This window comes from Leguminivora glycinivorella, chromosome 16 (genome assembly GCF_023078275.1).
Source record: "Leguminivora glycinivorella isolate SPB_JAAS2020 chromosome 16, LegGlyc_1.1, whole genome shotgun sequence".
NCBI lineage: Eukaryota > Metazoa > Arthropoda > Insecta > Lepidoptera > Tortricidae > Leguminivora > Leguminivora glycinivorella.
Window position 1 is genome coordinate 3774246 of NC_062986.1, and position 15302 is coordinate 3789547.

The 15302-nt window shown below is 37.0% G+C and overlaps 1 protein-coding gene across 1 annotated transcript in view; it reads right to left on the reverse strand.

Annotated features, from left to right (window-relative positions):
• LOC125234813 (oxysterol-binding protein-related protein 9) overlaps positions 1-15302 on the reverse strand; it is a 171547-nt gene that overhangs the window by 3124 nt on the left and 153121 nt on the right. Inside the window, exons 14-16 of the mRNA XM_048141219.1 lie at positions 14992-15125; positions 14170-14392; positions 68-295 (exon numbers count right to left, since the gene is read on the reverse strand). Coding sequence (XP_047997176.1) covers positions 68-295; positions 14170-14392; positions 14992-15125 — 585 coding nt within the window. The remainder of the gene's footprint in view (positions 1-67; positions 296-14169; positions 14393-14991; positions 15126-15302) is intronic.

Consider the following 15302-nt stretch of genomic DNA (forward strand, 5'->3'; position numbering starts at 1 on the left):
TCTTAAGTACTATGAGCTTGGCTTTATGTTTGATACTGTATTAGAAATATTAGAATTTGAAACGTACCTGCGTGTTCCATTTATCCCCATTCGCTGTCCTCTGTTTAGCCTGATCCCTCTGAGCCTGCTCCACCCTGCTTTTAGCCAGCGTTGCCTGCTCGCAGTCCTGCGCCCTGAGTGCGGCGGTGACGTGTCTCCAGACGCGGCGCGACTCGTGCGGCTGCTGGCGCGAGACGGGCGCGACGCGTTTGCGACGCGGCTTCATGTTTGACACCTCGAAGAGGACTTCGGTGCGCTGGAATGTGAAATGCTTTTTGAGTGTGGTTTGAGATACTTAAGCTGTGATTTTAGGGTTGTCGTTAATTTTACGGTCAGAAAATTACTGTCGATAGACTGTACAGTCAACCAATTGGAACACCAGGCCACTCCACAACCATGTCAAAATGACAAGCGGTAAGAGATTTCTTACAATCTGATTTATAACGTTACTATGACATAGTCCTACAGTGGCCTAGGGTTCCAATTGGTTGACTGTACAATTGATTCGATGGCTGAATTTGAATTAATGAATCATGTTTGTTTTTTTAATGCTATCCGCATATGTGTAGTAGAACGTGTCAGGGTATTTTATTGGCATACAAAGAAAACTTCTACTAACTTAATCCTGACTAACACTATCGTATAGTATAATAATATTCTCCATCGCGGCGAGAAATTCGCACGTCACACGATGCTTCTTGCCTCTATACAAGAGTTCTTTAACTCCACATTAGTGGCCAGTTTTTATACATTTGAAACACAAATCCTTATATTACTCTCCCCGAACAGAATAATAAGGTTTCTTCTCTGTCCCGGCGAATACTTCATAAGTCACGCGATGTTTCTTGCCTCCGTAGAAGAGTTTGACCATAAGAGTTTTGAATGATTCACGGTTATTTTCATTAGACTTATATTGACCGGGATATAGACCGTGATTACCTTTTTGATTTTTGTCGAGCTCCCGATATTTCGACGCAAAACACGGTCACACGGTCACGGTAAAGGTAATCACGGTCTATATCCCGGTCAATATAAGTCTAATGAGTTTGACCATGTTGGACTAGTCACTATAAAAACTGGCCTAGTGGCCCTAGTGATCAGTTTTTATACACTTGAAATCCTTATACTACTCTTACCCCAGATTCTGTCCACCGTCCGTCTACCCTAAAACTAAAATCCATAATCCTACGGACCAAATTGACAAGTAAGTGTGAACAAATGTTGCCCCAGTTTGGCCAGTGTCGTTCTTATCGATATTAAAAGTATTATTACATCGTAGATTTAAGGTGCACCCAGACGGGACAATCAAATTGGCAATTTGATCTTTTAATCAATATACCATCTTTTTCTGTGATTTCGACAGATCAAAAGCTCTGTAGACCCTTAATTAGATATAAAATGTAAATTTCAAACCAGCAATCATGTAAATGAAATTTATATATTTATTATGATAGTTTATTGAATCTTTACAAATGAATTATTACAATTATTGTGTTTTTTTTAAATAGCCCCAACAATATGGTCAATCTTTTTAAGAAAAAAAAGCGGGTATATTGAGAAATTACAGCCATTACAGCCGAAAGATGGAAAGATTGTGTAAATCACATAATAAAAACCGAGGACAAAATGTTACAACTCGACCATTTAGTGGACAATGTCTCGGATCGTTTTATTATAAATGTAACTGATGATGATGATGATGATGATGATAAAGATGACGAAATAACGGAGCCTGGGAATGAATAATATTTTTTAATAAAGACTAGTTATCGTCGGACAACATTTTTTTTTACCTACTGGTTCGGATACCTTTTTATGCTATAAAACTAGTGGGTAAAAACGCATTTTATCCATCCACTACCTCGAAAACCGAACAAACCAAAATTTTTACCTTTTATTTAAAAGTAACATACGTATTTTTGATTTAAACTAGTTTGTTATTGGTACTTTACAATTTGTCGATATATTGTTATCGACATACCCTTCACTATTTTTATTTCACTGTTCCTGGTAACATTTCATCTGTCAGTCATTTGTCAATTTAGTCCGCAGGATTGTGAATTTTAGTTTTGAATTCTGCTCGTCGATGCGTTGGTGTACACACGTGCCCGGGTTGAATTGTTCCTGAATAATAGTGTTTTCGGTTGAATAACCGTACATCGTTTACTAACTGTGTTGTAGTGGTGAAGGGTTGGTAAAACTAACATAAATACTATCAGGTAAGTAGTTTTAGTCTTAAAATGGGTGATAAAGAACCCCCCGACAGGGGGGGTCTTATGGAAATGGATATTACGGAACTACCCCCAAGTATAGTAGTAAATGTTTCCCAGTCTCAAAAGGATAATTGTAGTCCAGTAATAAACGATAATGAGTCAACAGACATGAACAGAAACCCCCGTAAACGGATAAAAACTGATTCAGACGTAAACTCTCAGAAAAAAATCAGTCCACCGAGCGATTCTTACCAAAACACATATGTTGCCCCTGGGTATGACGCGAACGATCCATCCCTAAGATACTCAGATGAGGACAAAGGACCTTTCGTCATTCACATTAGCAGAGCTGAGCCTGATCCATCTGCGGGTTTAACATTACAAGTCCTGAAGTTGGCTCAGCTACTTCATAAAAATAAAGTTAAAGGCATTGTAGAAGGCTCCATAAAATCACTAGGGCGTAATAAGATTTCTGTTAACTTCAAAACTGCTGTGCTGGCAAATCAATTCTTTAACTCAGAAATTTTGCCTTCAAATAAGCTAACTCCTAGCATCCCTAGGTATCTAGTCTCTCGTATGGGAGTTATAAAAGACATTCCGACCGAATGGCCATTACAAGAACTGATTGAAAGTCTTGAATTCCCAGCAGGTTTTGGTCATGTAAATGTAATCAAAGCCCGTCGCTTGTCAAGGAAAATTCATAAAGAAGGTAACAATGAATGGACTCCAACTAAAACAGTAGTGTTAACTTTTCACTCACAGAATCTTCCGGAGAAGGTATACATATACAACACATCAATTCCTGTAAATATATATAACCTTCCTTCCATCCAATGCAGAAATTGTTCTAAGTTCGGACATATTGCGGCAAAATGCAGGTCCAAACCCTGCTGCTATCAGTGCGCCCAGTCTCATACTGGAGACTCATGTGAGGTTGAACCAAACAAAATCACCTGTGTCCTATGTGGGGGGCCACATAAGGCCACAGATGCAAAATGCCCAGAACACGCCCGTCAAAAAGCCATAAAAATGGTAATGGCCGAAGAAAATATAGGTTATCTAGAAGCTGCCCAACGATTCCGTCCTGTTAAAGTCAGTTATGCAGAAATGTCACAGCAGATGTTCGCCCCTCCTTCCCAACCCTCTACTTCAGCTGTAGCTGGATTACGGCCTCCAATTCCCAACTATATTGAAAAATCCACATCATCTCCCCAAAAATCATATAAAAAAACGTACTATATAGAAAAACAAAAACCTAAGCAACTGAGTAAATCCTATGATGTTCAAGCACACAATGAAATTACTAGGGACCCTAAGATGTCTCTACCTAATGGGGCTGCTCTAAATAATAATTATTACTCCTCTCCTAATCAAACTTTTCTTGAACATCTTACAGGGGTAATGGTTCATTTAATCCATATGTCTAGCGACTCTCTACCGAACAACGTCATTTCCGACCTACAAACGATCATTCCTTTAATTACTTCGAAAAATGGATCAGTTGATCCTTCAGTGGAATACACAGAGTGTTAATAATAAAAAATCTGAAATTATATTCTTAATTAATAAGTATAAACCTGTTGCTTTTGCCATCTCTGAGACATGGTTGAAGCCGAGACACCGGTTTAGGGTTCCGGGCTATGCCTGTCTCAGGGATGACAGAGACGATGGTTATGCTGGCACTGCTCTTATGATTGATAGATCTATGAAATACTCGTCCATACCTATTCCTGACCATAGTCCAGATATCAATATTGTAGCTGCTAAAATTTCAAATATTTCTTTTATATCTATTTATATCCCTCACCCTAAAGTTGAATTGTTACGGGAAATGCAGTCTATCTGCTCTAACATCCGTGGACCATATATAATATTGGGGGATTTTAATTGTAAAAATACTCTCTGGGGTTGTCAAATGTCGGATTCTAACTCTTACATACTTCTGGATATTATTGACAGCTTGGATTTATGTATAATTAATGATGGCTCTGCGACCAGAAGATCTTCCCCTCTACAAAATACTAGTGCATTAGACCTTACCTTGGTTTCTGCGTCTTTGGCACCATCCATCTCTTGGAAGGTATTGGATCGTACTCATGGCAGTGACCACTATCCTATTCTCACCTCTATTCTTAAAGCTCGCCCATCCCCTATTATTAATCCACTTTTAAAATATAAGACATCCCATGCCGATTGGTCTGAATTTTCCTTAAATCTTGATAACAAAATTAAAAATCTACCTGAAATTAATACTGACAATTTTTCTGAAACATACTCCTTATTCGTAAAATATATTCTTGAGTCAGCAGATACCTCAATTCCAATAAAAAATACTGCTCGTAACAAAATTCCATCCCCTCCGTGGTGGGACTCAGAATGCACAAAAATAATAAAAGAACGCAATATAGCTGAAAATACATACTCCACTGATCTAACCATGGAAAATTACCTCTCTTTGCAAAAAATCACAGCCAAGTCAAAACGATTCCTCTCTAAGAAAAAGTCCCAAGGCTGGGCCAACTTTTGCAAAAGTTTATCCCCACGATCCTCATGTTCAATAATATGGAAAAAAGTTAAATCATTTCGTGGAAGTCTAGTGACTAATGAGTTATTAACTAACGATACTGATATATGGCTTCCAGAGTTCATTGATAAGCTGTCCCCCCCTTTTGTCCCCTCTGAGGACCTCTTCCCCATTATAAACCCCAATCTATCGGATACAGACAGAATGAATGACCCATTCACATTTCCAGAGCTCCTTGCTGCACTGGATCATTTGAAAGATTCTTCCCCCGGTATTGATGGTATCCCATATTCATTTATTACAAAATCCTCTCAATCTACTAAAGAATATTTTTTAAAGATTATAAATTACATTTTTCTCTCAGGAATAGTGCCTCCATCGTGGAAAATCCAAATAGTGATACCTATTATTAAGCCTGGGAAAGACCCAAGCCTCGCCTCATCTTATAGGCCAATTGCTTTGTCCTCAGTCTTAGTCAAGATTATGGAACATCTTATAAAGAACCGGTTGGAGTGGATTCTAGAGAACCGTAATATTCTAGCAGAATCTCAATTTGGATTTCGTAGGGGAATGGGCACGGTAGACAGCTTGAGCATATTGACTACTGACATTCGAATTGCTTTCAGTAAAAATGAAAACGTAGTCGCCGCTTTCCTAGACATTGCAGCAGCATATGACAATGTTGATCTCTCCTTGCTCAGGCAGAAAATGCAACAGCTGAGTATTCCGAAGAGACTGATAAACATCATATGTAATCTGTTTATGGCTCGATTTATTCAAGTAAGAGCAAACGGGTCTCTGCAGCCTCCTAGACCGGTCTGGAAGGCATTACCCCAGGGATCAGTCCTTAGCCCAATACTCTATAGTCTATATACTAGTGACTTGGAAACAACAGCGAATTGTTTCTGTAACATCTTACAGTATGCAGATGATATAGTGTTGTACAGCAGTTCCTCATCCATTCTGGATAGCTGTTCCAGACTTAACTCAGCCTTATTCTATTTAAACGATTGGTTGGTTAATCACGGCCTCACTTTGTCTATCCCGAAATGCAATGCATTAGTATTCACCAGAAAAAGAAATATTCCCCAGATTCAACTCACATTGGAAGAGCAAGAAATTACGGTTGTAGACACAGTAAAATTTTTGGGAGTCTACCTCGATTCTAAAATGTCGGGAATAACACATTTGAATTACGTTGCGAACAAATGTGAAAAAAGTCTTAATGTGATGCGTTCTCTGTCTGGTGTACGCTGGGGAGCTCATCCGTTTACCCAAAAAATCCTGTATAATGCGATAGTCCGGAGCCATTTCGATTATGCCAGCTTTATTCTGGAACCGTGTTCTGCTGTAGCCTTAAAAAAACTTGACAGGATTCAGGCCAAGGCCCTGCGCATTGTGACTGGAGCTATGAAATCTTCTCCAACAAATGCCCTTCAAGTCGAATGTGTAGACCCACCACTCTTCTTACGTAGACAGTACTTAGCGGACCGATTTTTTCTAAACATAGCCCAATATCCCTCACACCCTCTAATGTCTAGATGTAGAACTCTCTCAGATATTTCTCCCCAGTCAAACTATTGGCGTAACAAAAATCCTCCTCCCCTTGTAAAATCTTATCAGAAATATTCTCCCACTCCAATTTTTCAATTTGACAAAAATGTAATTTTCTGTTTTGATTATGATACTCTAATATTCCAGCCATCAATAATTCTAGATTTAGGTATTGATAAAAAGTCTGCCAATGCTAACCATGTATTTAATCGAATAATGGATAATAACTGGAATGGTTGGCTCAAAATGTATACTGATGCTTCCAAAATATCACCAGAAAACAATGTCGGCTCTGCTGTATGGATACCAGAGTTTAAAATTATTTTAAACTTTAAAAGCCCACCTAAAACATCAATCTTTACTGGGGAGGCTATTGCTTTGTACGAGGCCATCTCTTTCTTTCACTCCCATAAGAACTCACATAAATTTTCCAAATGTATTATCCTGACGGATTCACTTAGCTGCCTGCAGGACTTAATGGGATTTCCGTTTCACTCTAATAATATTTTCTTTTTAACTTTAAAAATCAAAGAAAAACTTAAAGAATGTCAGCTGGCAAACCTACAAGTGGTCCTTGCTTGGATCCCAAGCCACTGTGGTATTTTGGGTAACGAAACGGTTGATCAACATGCTAAGGACGCTATTCGGATGGGAGTCAGTGTAGGCATAAACCATTACTCTCGAGATATTAGAGCCTCAGTGAAACCCTTGTTGACTGAGGAATGGAACACTATTTGGCAGCAGTCGCGACAGATCAAAGGTCGACATTATGGGAATCTTCAACCAAATATTCCTCCAAAGCCATGGTTTTTTGCGAATAGGGCCTTTCCAAAAATAAATACGTCAATAATTACAAGATTAAGATTGGGGCATGTCTGCTCCCCGGTGTTTTTGGCCAAACTACGTATAAGAGACAGCTCGATTTGCGAGTGCGGCCTGGCTGAAGGCACCGTGGAACATTTACTACTAGAATGTCCTAAAATTTCTTGTCCACTGTATAATTTAATCCCTACCAATGTGAGCCGTCCTATAAATATTAATTTCCTTTTAACACTAGTATTTTCTCCTCAATGTAAAATTCTTAAGAGGGGGTCGTACGAAATCCTCGAAAAGTGCATTCGGCGTTTAACAAATGCTGCTCACATTTCTAAATAAAATAAAATAAAATAAATGTAGTTATTATCTTAAAGAGTGTGTCTACAACTTTTGACTATTCAGAATCTCTAATTATTAAAGGTATAATAAATAAACCCACGCAAAGTTGACCTAAAATGAGAAAAACGTATGTTGCCGTTTAGTAAACTTTGTTAAAAAAATTCAATACTTTAGTTCTAACATTAAGTGATTCTAAAAGCCAGATAAATGGACTAGAAGTTTTGACGTTTTTTATATTTTTCCTCTCAAAGGCAACAAAGAAATTTTACCTTAAATTTAAACTATCGTAAAATTTCCATACATTCGCCATTGCTGTCAGAATTCTCCTTTCGATTAGATGCCGTGAGCGGCTCATCGGAGGCAGACGTGTCGCCGGTCGCTCCGCGTTGACAATTAAATTTGACAAATATTTTGACAGAAAATAGTGTACGTACACGAAAAACCATACCAGTGTAAAACTGTGCTCAAAATAAATAGGGTAAATCAAATATGTCAGGTGGAGATCCAATCTCATTTAAAGTTTAAAGGTGCATGGCTTGTGCATAAAAAATAAATAAAAATATATCACATTATTAAAGAAAATAACGAACACAACCAAATGAGTATAAATGATTTCATTCTAGTTCGGTTAAATTGAAAAAAGTTTCATGTTTTCTTTTACTCATTGGAATACATTTTCATTACGCTGGTATTAACAGTACGTCATTTTAAAAATATATTATATGACAGCACCTACGTCAAATTTTGTCAACCAAACTTCACAGGTTGTATGTAAACAATTACAATTTAATTTATCCATACATATTCAGATACTTATTAATCGATTCTTACTTAGAATAGAAAAAAGGGGAATGCGAGCGGGTATAGGTATAGTGCTTCTGGTTCAAATTTAATTGTATATATAAAAAAATGTCTCAATTTCATTAAAGATTTACTCTGTGCATACCGCGAACACGTAATCGTAAGTTGAAAACAATAATAATTATAAAGTACCAAAATACATCGTTGTTTAGAAAGCGCTTGTTTTGAATGGTACTTCTCCACTCAACTAGACCAAATATTCATGGAATACCAGCTGGTGACCAGCATAAATGACTATGAACGGCCGTGCAAAAATATCTGATTTTCTATAGGGGGCCATAAGTAGGTATATGACGACATGTTCCCGGCAAAAATTTGTGATGCTCCGTGACCGGCAAAAACATCGTCTCTCTTTCTAGCGTCTCGCGAGCGTAGTTTCGGGCCACCTGTATGGAAAAAGACGCCGCGTCAGCGCGGCTTAGCCATACAGTTGGCCCGACACTACGATCGCAAGACGGTAGATGTGGGAGGGTCCTTATCCGCATAAATATCTGATCGGGTTGCTTAAAAATATTTGATTCCTTATAAAAACCTAAATTACACTCTCACCCGCATAAATATCTATCCATTGTTAAAGCAAATATATATCTTACGGGCTAGAAATCATTAATATGTAATTAAAGTGCAATAACAAACCCTACCTGGTTGCCTTACAGCCGTAAATTGTATGAGGTGATTTGACAGTTCACGAAAACGGCGTAGACTTTTCATTGGATATGTCTGTCTCATTTGTTCTTAAATTATGACAAGTAAACTTATTGCAAATCTAGTATCAGAGGCCTTTATACAAGCTTTTATTCAACTTGCCTTGTTAGTATGTTAGTTTGAGTCAAAACGTAGAAGCTAAATTTGACCCACTTTCTGGTTTCCGATTGAGCTGAAATTTTGCACACATATGTAAATCAAGTGACAATGTAATATTATGGTATCATGGAGCTAATCTGATGATGAAGCAGAAAGGTGATCATAGGAACTCTGTTATGAAACGTCGTATCCCCATTGAGTCAGGGGTTTTTAGAAATGTCTCGGAGAGCAATAGATGATTGTTGAAAGAAAGGTACAGTCGGCGATAATAGCTTGTGCCAAAAATGAAATTTTTGCATAAAAAACTTATTAAGTATAAATTGGGAGGTGTAATTTTTTATTATCTCTTAAATAGCATTAAGAAGAAAAACCGACCAAGAGCGCGTCAGTGTAGGGTTCCGTATTTCCCGACATTATACATAATGACAATTTAATAAATACCATAATTTGGGGTGGAAAGGGTTCCGGGGGTATATAATGTTATTATATTTCTTGACATATTCCTTCTATTTTCCGCAATCAAAGTAGGAAAATAATATATTTACAGTTTCATGTCTGTCAAAGTTGACGTTCAAATTTATTGGATTTTTACTCATTTTAATCGTTCATTATCCTTTTGAATGTGTATACACTTCTAAAGTTTATGTATAACAGAAAATCATAAGACATATTTTCATTTTTATAATGGTTTTCATGAAGAAAGCGATGCAACTGTGTTAGGGAATTTTTACGGAATGAATAAATATCCGCGGCCTGAGGGGTGAATGGGATCAGGAATGGGGGAAATTGGGTCGCAAAGGGGGTGAATAGGTTTACGAAGGGGTGATTAGGGTCGGAAGAGGGGTGAATTGGGATGTGTGGTCAATGCTTGTCACATTGTATAAAAGATATATAACTTACCTAAAGTGATATTTTTATGATTGACCTCTCTGTATATGGACGCAATTTATACGTATTGTATTGCTTCGTAGTTAGACTAGATACAAGAAATTAACACTTAGAAATATTAATCACACTTCTGTCAACCTCTACGTTTCTACTTAAGTCCGCAAAAATCACCCATGGTTGCTATAATATAAACGAATTACTTTAAAATAAAAATCATAAGTATGAAACTATACAACTAGGGAAGAAATAAAATTATTTTATTAAATAATTTTTGATTTGTTCCTTTTCAAGTTTATATGAATAATTTTCAATTCGCTCAAAGGTTGGAAGAGATCCCTTATAGGGATAAGGTCGCCTTTGTACATCATAACTATACTGTATTTTTATGTCCTAACTTGTCTTATGTACAATAAAGTGTCCAACTGTCCACATACATATATTGAAATAGATATCATACACGAAAGAAAAAACGACAAGGCCCACGGTGGCTGAGCCGGGAATCGAACCCGGGTCTTCAGCTTACGCAGCTAACGTTATTACCACTAGGCCACCAGACCAGGTAAAAAAAACCGGCCAAATGAGAATCTATTTTCGCACAATTGTAAAACTAAATTATTTTTACTAGTTACCTCCAAAATACCAAATAAAATTGGGCTACATAGTACATCGTTTTCTAAAGATTTTGGGTTCATGGGGTCGGAACGGGTATAAACTAACGTAATTTATGGTGAATAGGGCCAAAACCGACTTTTGAACGTCGATAGCAGTTTTTTTATATGTGCCATGCAAATTTTTTACACAAAAAATCTTCTGGCAGTGTGAACTTCGGTTTGTCTTTGAAAATATGTCGTTTTATTTAGTAATTTTCGCTCACTCTAACGTTGGGGTGAATAGGGTCGGGAAGGGGTGAATAGGGAAAAGTGCTAGGGTTGACTCTTTCGGATTGCGAACAAAATATGACCTGTCACGAGCATATTATATTTATTTGACCAAAAAAATAAGGATTTAATATGTTATGTATGAGTAGTCGGTAATGAAATCTACACATGTATATAATAACCCTTAACCAACCTTTATAGTTAGATGGTGCTCTGACGCGGTGAATAAGTAAGTATGGTCTTGGGCAGTGCGGATAACGTGTCAAAATAAAAGCATAGTTTGTTGCTATTTTTCATGTTTAAATAAACTTCTAAACTAACGTAGTGGGTATTAAATTAAAAGGTTCACAGTGAATATTAGCTTGCCAGAAATGTGTTTAGCTATACCATTGTATTGAATTTTGTATCATAAAGTCAAACTAGGTATTTACTACTTATGATTTACTCTTTGGGGTGTCTTTGATCACTTGCATGGGGTAACATTGACCATAATGACACATAGTTGATTATGTCACGGTACTTGTTGAGGCTGATAATTTGATCTCTTCTTGTAATAAATATTGAAACAATTGCAAATAAAGTTGGTTTTTTGAAGATGGTAATTTTTATTCTTGATCAAAGTAACCCCAAAATAGCGTTAAAGAGTTGTAATATTTGACTCTGCGAACCATTTTTTTTTTCTTGAGATAAAATACTTTTGTAAGGGATTACATTCGATTATCGTTACAAAAAAAATAGTGTATCAAAGTAATCCCAATGTCAGTTTAAGTTTGATCACATCGTTTTTTTTGCGTACATTTTATTTATTTATGTATGCTTTATTATATTTAAAAAAATAAGTACAAATAGTGGACATAATGCCTTAAGGCATTCTCTACCAGTCAACCACTGGGTTAAAAAGAAACATTTGATACGTGCAGGCATCGTGACAGAAAACAATAATCCTGATATCACTTATTTTGTTACCTTTTTAGATTTTTAGCAGGAAAAGACTTAAAAAGTTGATGGTCCCATTTTTTTCTTTCTTAGTTACGTTACGTTGACCAATTTTGAATTTATACTTCTCTAACTCCTACATTTAATAGGTAAAAATACCCATTAAATGTAGAAGCTAGAGAAGTTTAAATTCCCAAATTGGTCAATGTAACCCCAGTTTACGGTAGACACCGTCAACCTATTCTAATAATTCTCTTTTTATTTGAAAGAAAATTCGTTACGATACTAAAATATGCAATCTAAGATAAAAAATGCTTTTCATATAGTTACAAACTTAGTTCAGATTTTTTTTGTACAACTTTTAAAAATTGTTCTACCTATCAAGTTCAAAATAATTTTCCAAGAAAGTCTTTTTAAAGTTCTGCTTTTGAGATTTTTTCATATTTGAGAAAACAGCCCTTATGGCCTGAAATACGGCATACGGCAGTGATATTGACATTGACATAATATATGCTTTTTCGTATTTTGATGGTATTTTGACTGCACTGTATTTTTTGCCATGCTAATTTGAACCTTATCTTTGAGCGATGTTTTTTAATTTTCAGTTACATCACAGATGTTTATGACATGACATCTAGGGATTTAGCCATTTAAAAGAAACTACAAGGGGCTTTACAGACGTGGCAACTGCAACTGGTACAGGGCCTAAGCCATAATTTAAAATTATATTGTGATTTTTATATGTATTTGTGTTTTATTTAATACTAAGTATGAGTTTCAACATTTTCAACTCAAGGAACTGAAATTAAGAGAAGAGACTCGGAAATTGTGTAAGATGCAGATGGCAATGGCGGTATTGGATAAGATATGCGTCGATATTCCCTGTCTATCTTTGTGTCTCTGACTTGACTGCTGCTAGCTCTGTACTCTATTCATTAGGTTTTTATTTTATACACATACTTTATTTTTGTATCAAAATAAATGATAAAAAAACCCAACGACCAAAAAGAATAAAGAAAATATCTGATAGTCTTTAATACAACCCGTATATACGTAATGCGCAGCACAGGCCTCTGAAGACCTGCAGGGCAATCATGGTCGCGCGATAAATGATAAAACATCGGGCCGTCCCTATCGTACTTACAAATAGTGCGATAGAGACAGCCTGATGTTTTATCATTTATCACGCGACCATAATTGTCTGCCTGGAGGTATCGGCCTTCACACACGACTTTGAATAATGTTTGCGAGGATAGGCAGGCTGATGATTTTTAATCTAAGTACTTATAGAAAAGTAACGCAAAATGAAGTGCAAAGTAATTTGAAATACACCTAGATAAACAATCAACTGAGTAAGAAACGTTATCTACATATTTAGGTAAATTTAAGTCACATGAGACATGAACAGAGAAGGAAAGCTAGATGACGTGTATTTTTCTCTGTCTTCTTGTATGCTACCCTTTTTACAGTTTTAATTTCTCAAAGGAGGTCAGTAGTTGACTACAAACTCAAAATAACACTCTTGAAAAAAATTAAGGGTCACTGACCTTTCACAGTAAATTGAGGTAGTGTGAGTGAAGGGTGTTTGTGTGTGTAATGGGGTAATTTGACAGATTCTGAAAATTCTCCCTGCTCTACCCCCTCTTAACAACTTTTTAACAAAAAATAATATCAAATTATAATACCTGCAATACCTCCTTATATGTTTGAACACATAGGATACTATAAAAATATGTCCCGATTCTTTTAGCAAAAAAAAAAAAAAAAACACCTTTGTATGTTGTATTTGTGTTTGTTGTAGTTTGTGTTTGTTTTAGATCAACGGGTTGGATGGATATTTTACCGAACACGAAAGTCTACCGTTAAATAAGTAAATATACTTGCACTGTCTTATCCAACCTTGACATTGGCAGAATCATCAAGAATTTGATGGAGGCCATAATACAAAAATTGAATTGAATTGAATTTTAGTTTAGTGTTCCACTCGCCCTGCGCCGTATAGTAAGGTTTCTTCTCTTTCCCAGCGAACACTTCGCACGTCAGCACGTCACGCGATATTTCTTGCCCGAGTAGAAGAGTTTTTTAACTCCACCTTGGGCTAGTGGCCACTTGTAACACTAAAATCCTTATACTATTCTTACCCCAGATTCTGTCCACCGTCCATTCACCCTAGTATTCCACTATCACTGCGCCGTATAATAAGGTTTCTTCCCTGTCCCGGCGAATGCTTCATACGTCACGCGATTTTTCTTGCCTCCGTAGAAGACTTTGACCATGTTGGCTTAGTGGCCAGTTTTTATACACTTAAAACTCTTACCCCAGATTCTGTCCACCGTCCGTCTACCCTAGTGTTCCACTCCCCCTGCGCTGTATAAAAAGGTTTCTTTTCCGTCCCGGCGAACACTTCGCACGTCACACGATGCTTCTTCCCTCCGTAGAAGGGTTTGGTAAGAAATTCCACGTTCGCCTTATGTCCGGTTTGGACGCATTCTATGCATACAGAGCCGCCGAGTTCGATCCAGGGGACTGTTAGTATTGATCTGTAAAACAATATTGGTATTTTATTACAGATGCCGGAAAACTGACAATGACTGATTCTCATCAAGCGGCTGGTCTGTTCGTTTGCTGCCTATATAAAAAAAATCGGGGTGGCTATTTTTATTTGTAATAAGCCCTTAGTCTAGACATTTTTTTAAAAAGTGAAAAACTATACAATAATAACTTTCCGTGCTAGCAAACAGAACAACACTGTTTTTTTTAAATTTGATTTGGCGATCATAAAAAAGAACTTCACGTCCAACTTTTGGTCCAGTCACCAGCATAAATAGGTTATGATTTCTGTACCTTGTCGCTTTTAATCGTTTGACAATTTCGTATGGCATTTCTTACACGACGTTAAAGTGACAAGGTACAAAATTCATCACTTATTTATGCCGGTCTGTCCAATAAGGTAAACATTTCTAAGCATACATAAGTAAAACACTTGGGCAAGCCAACCATATTTAATCTTTGGAAGACTAGACTAATGACTTTTACGGCTCGGCCATGCCGTTAAACGAACGTCGCGGGTTCGAACCCCGCCTGTAAGACTTAGTTTCTTTGACGAAAACAACATTTTTTTTTGGATAAATTGTCTAACCTGCCGTATCCGTTAGGGAAAGTGAGCGTGTACTCCTCGCCCGTGTCCAGAAGTGTGACAGTGCCTTTACCGATGTTGTGCACACCGATCGACAGCCCTAGGAACTTGCTTTTTGTCCACACCCATGCCTCGAACTGCAAATAAGGTAAAACAACCAATTTTTACCAATATAAGTTTTTTTTTGGAGTATACATATTTTTTAAGTTTTTAACCCCCGACGCAAAAACGACGGGGTGTTATAAGTTTGACGTGTCTGTCTGTCTGTTTGTGTGTCTGTTTGTTTGTCTGTGTGTGTGTCTGTCTGTGGCATC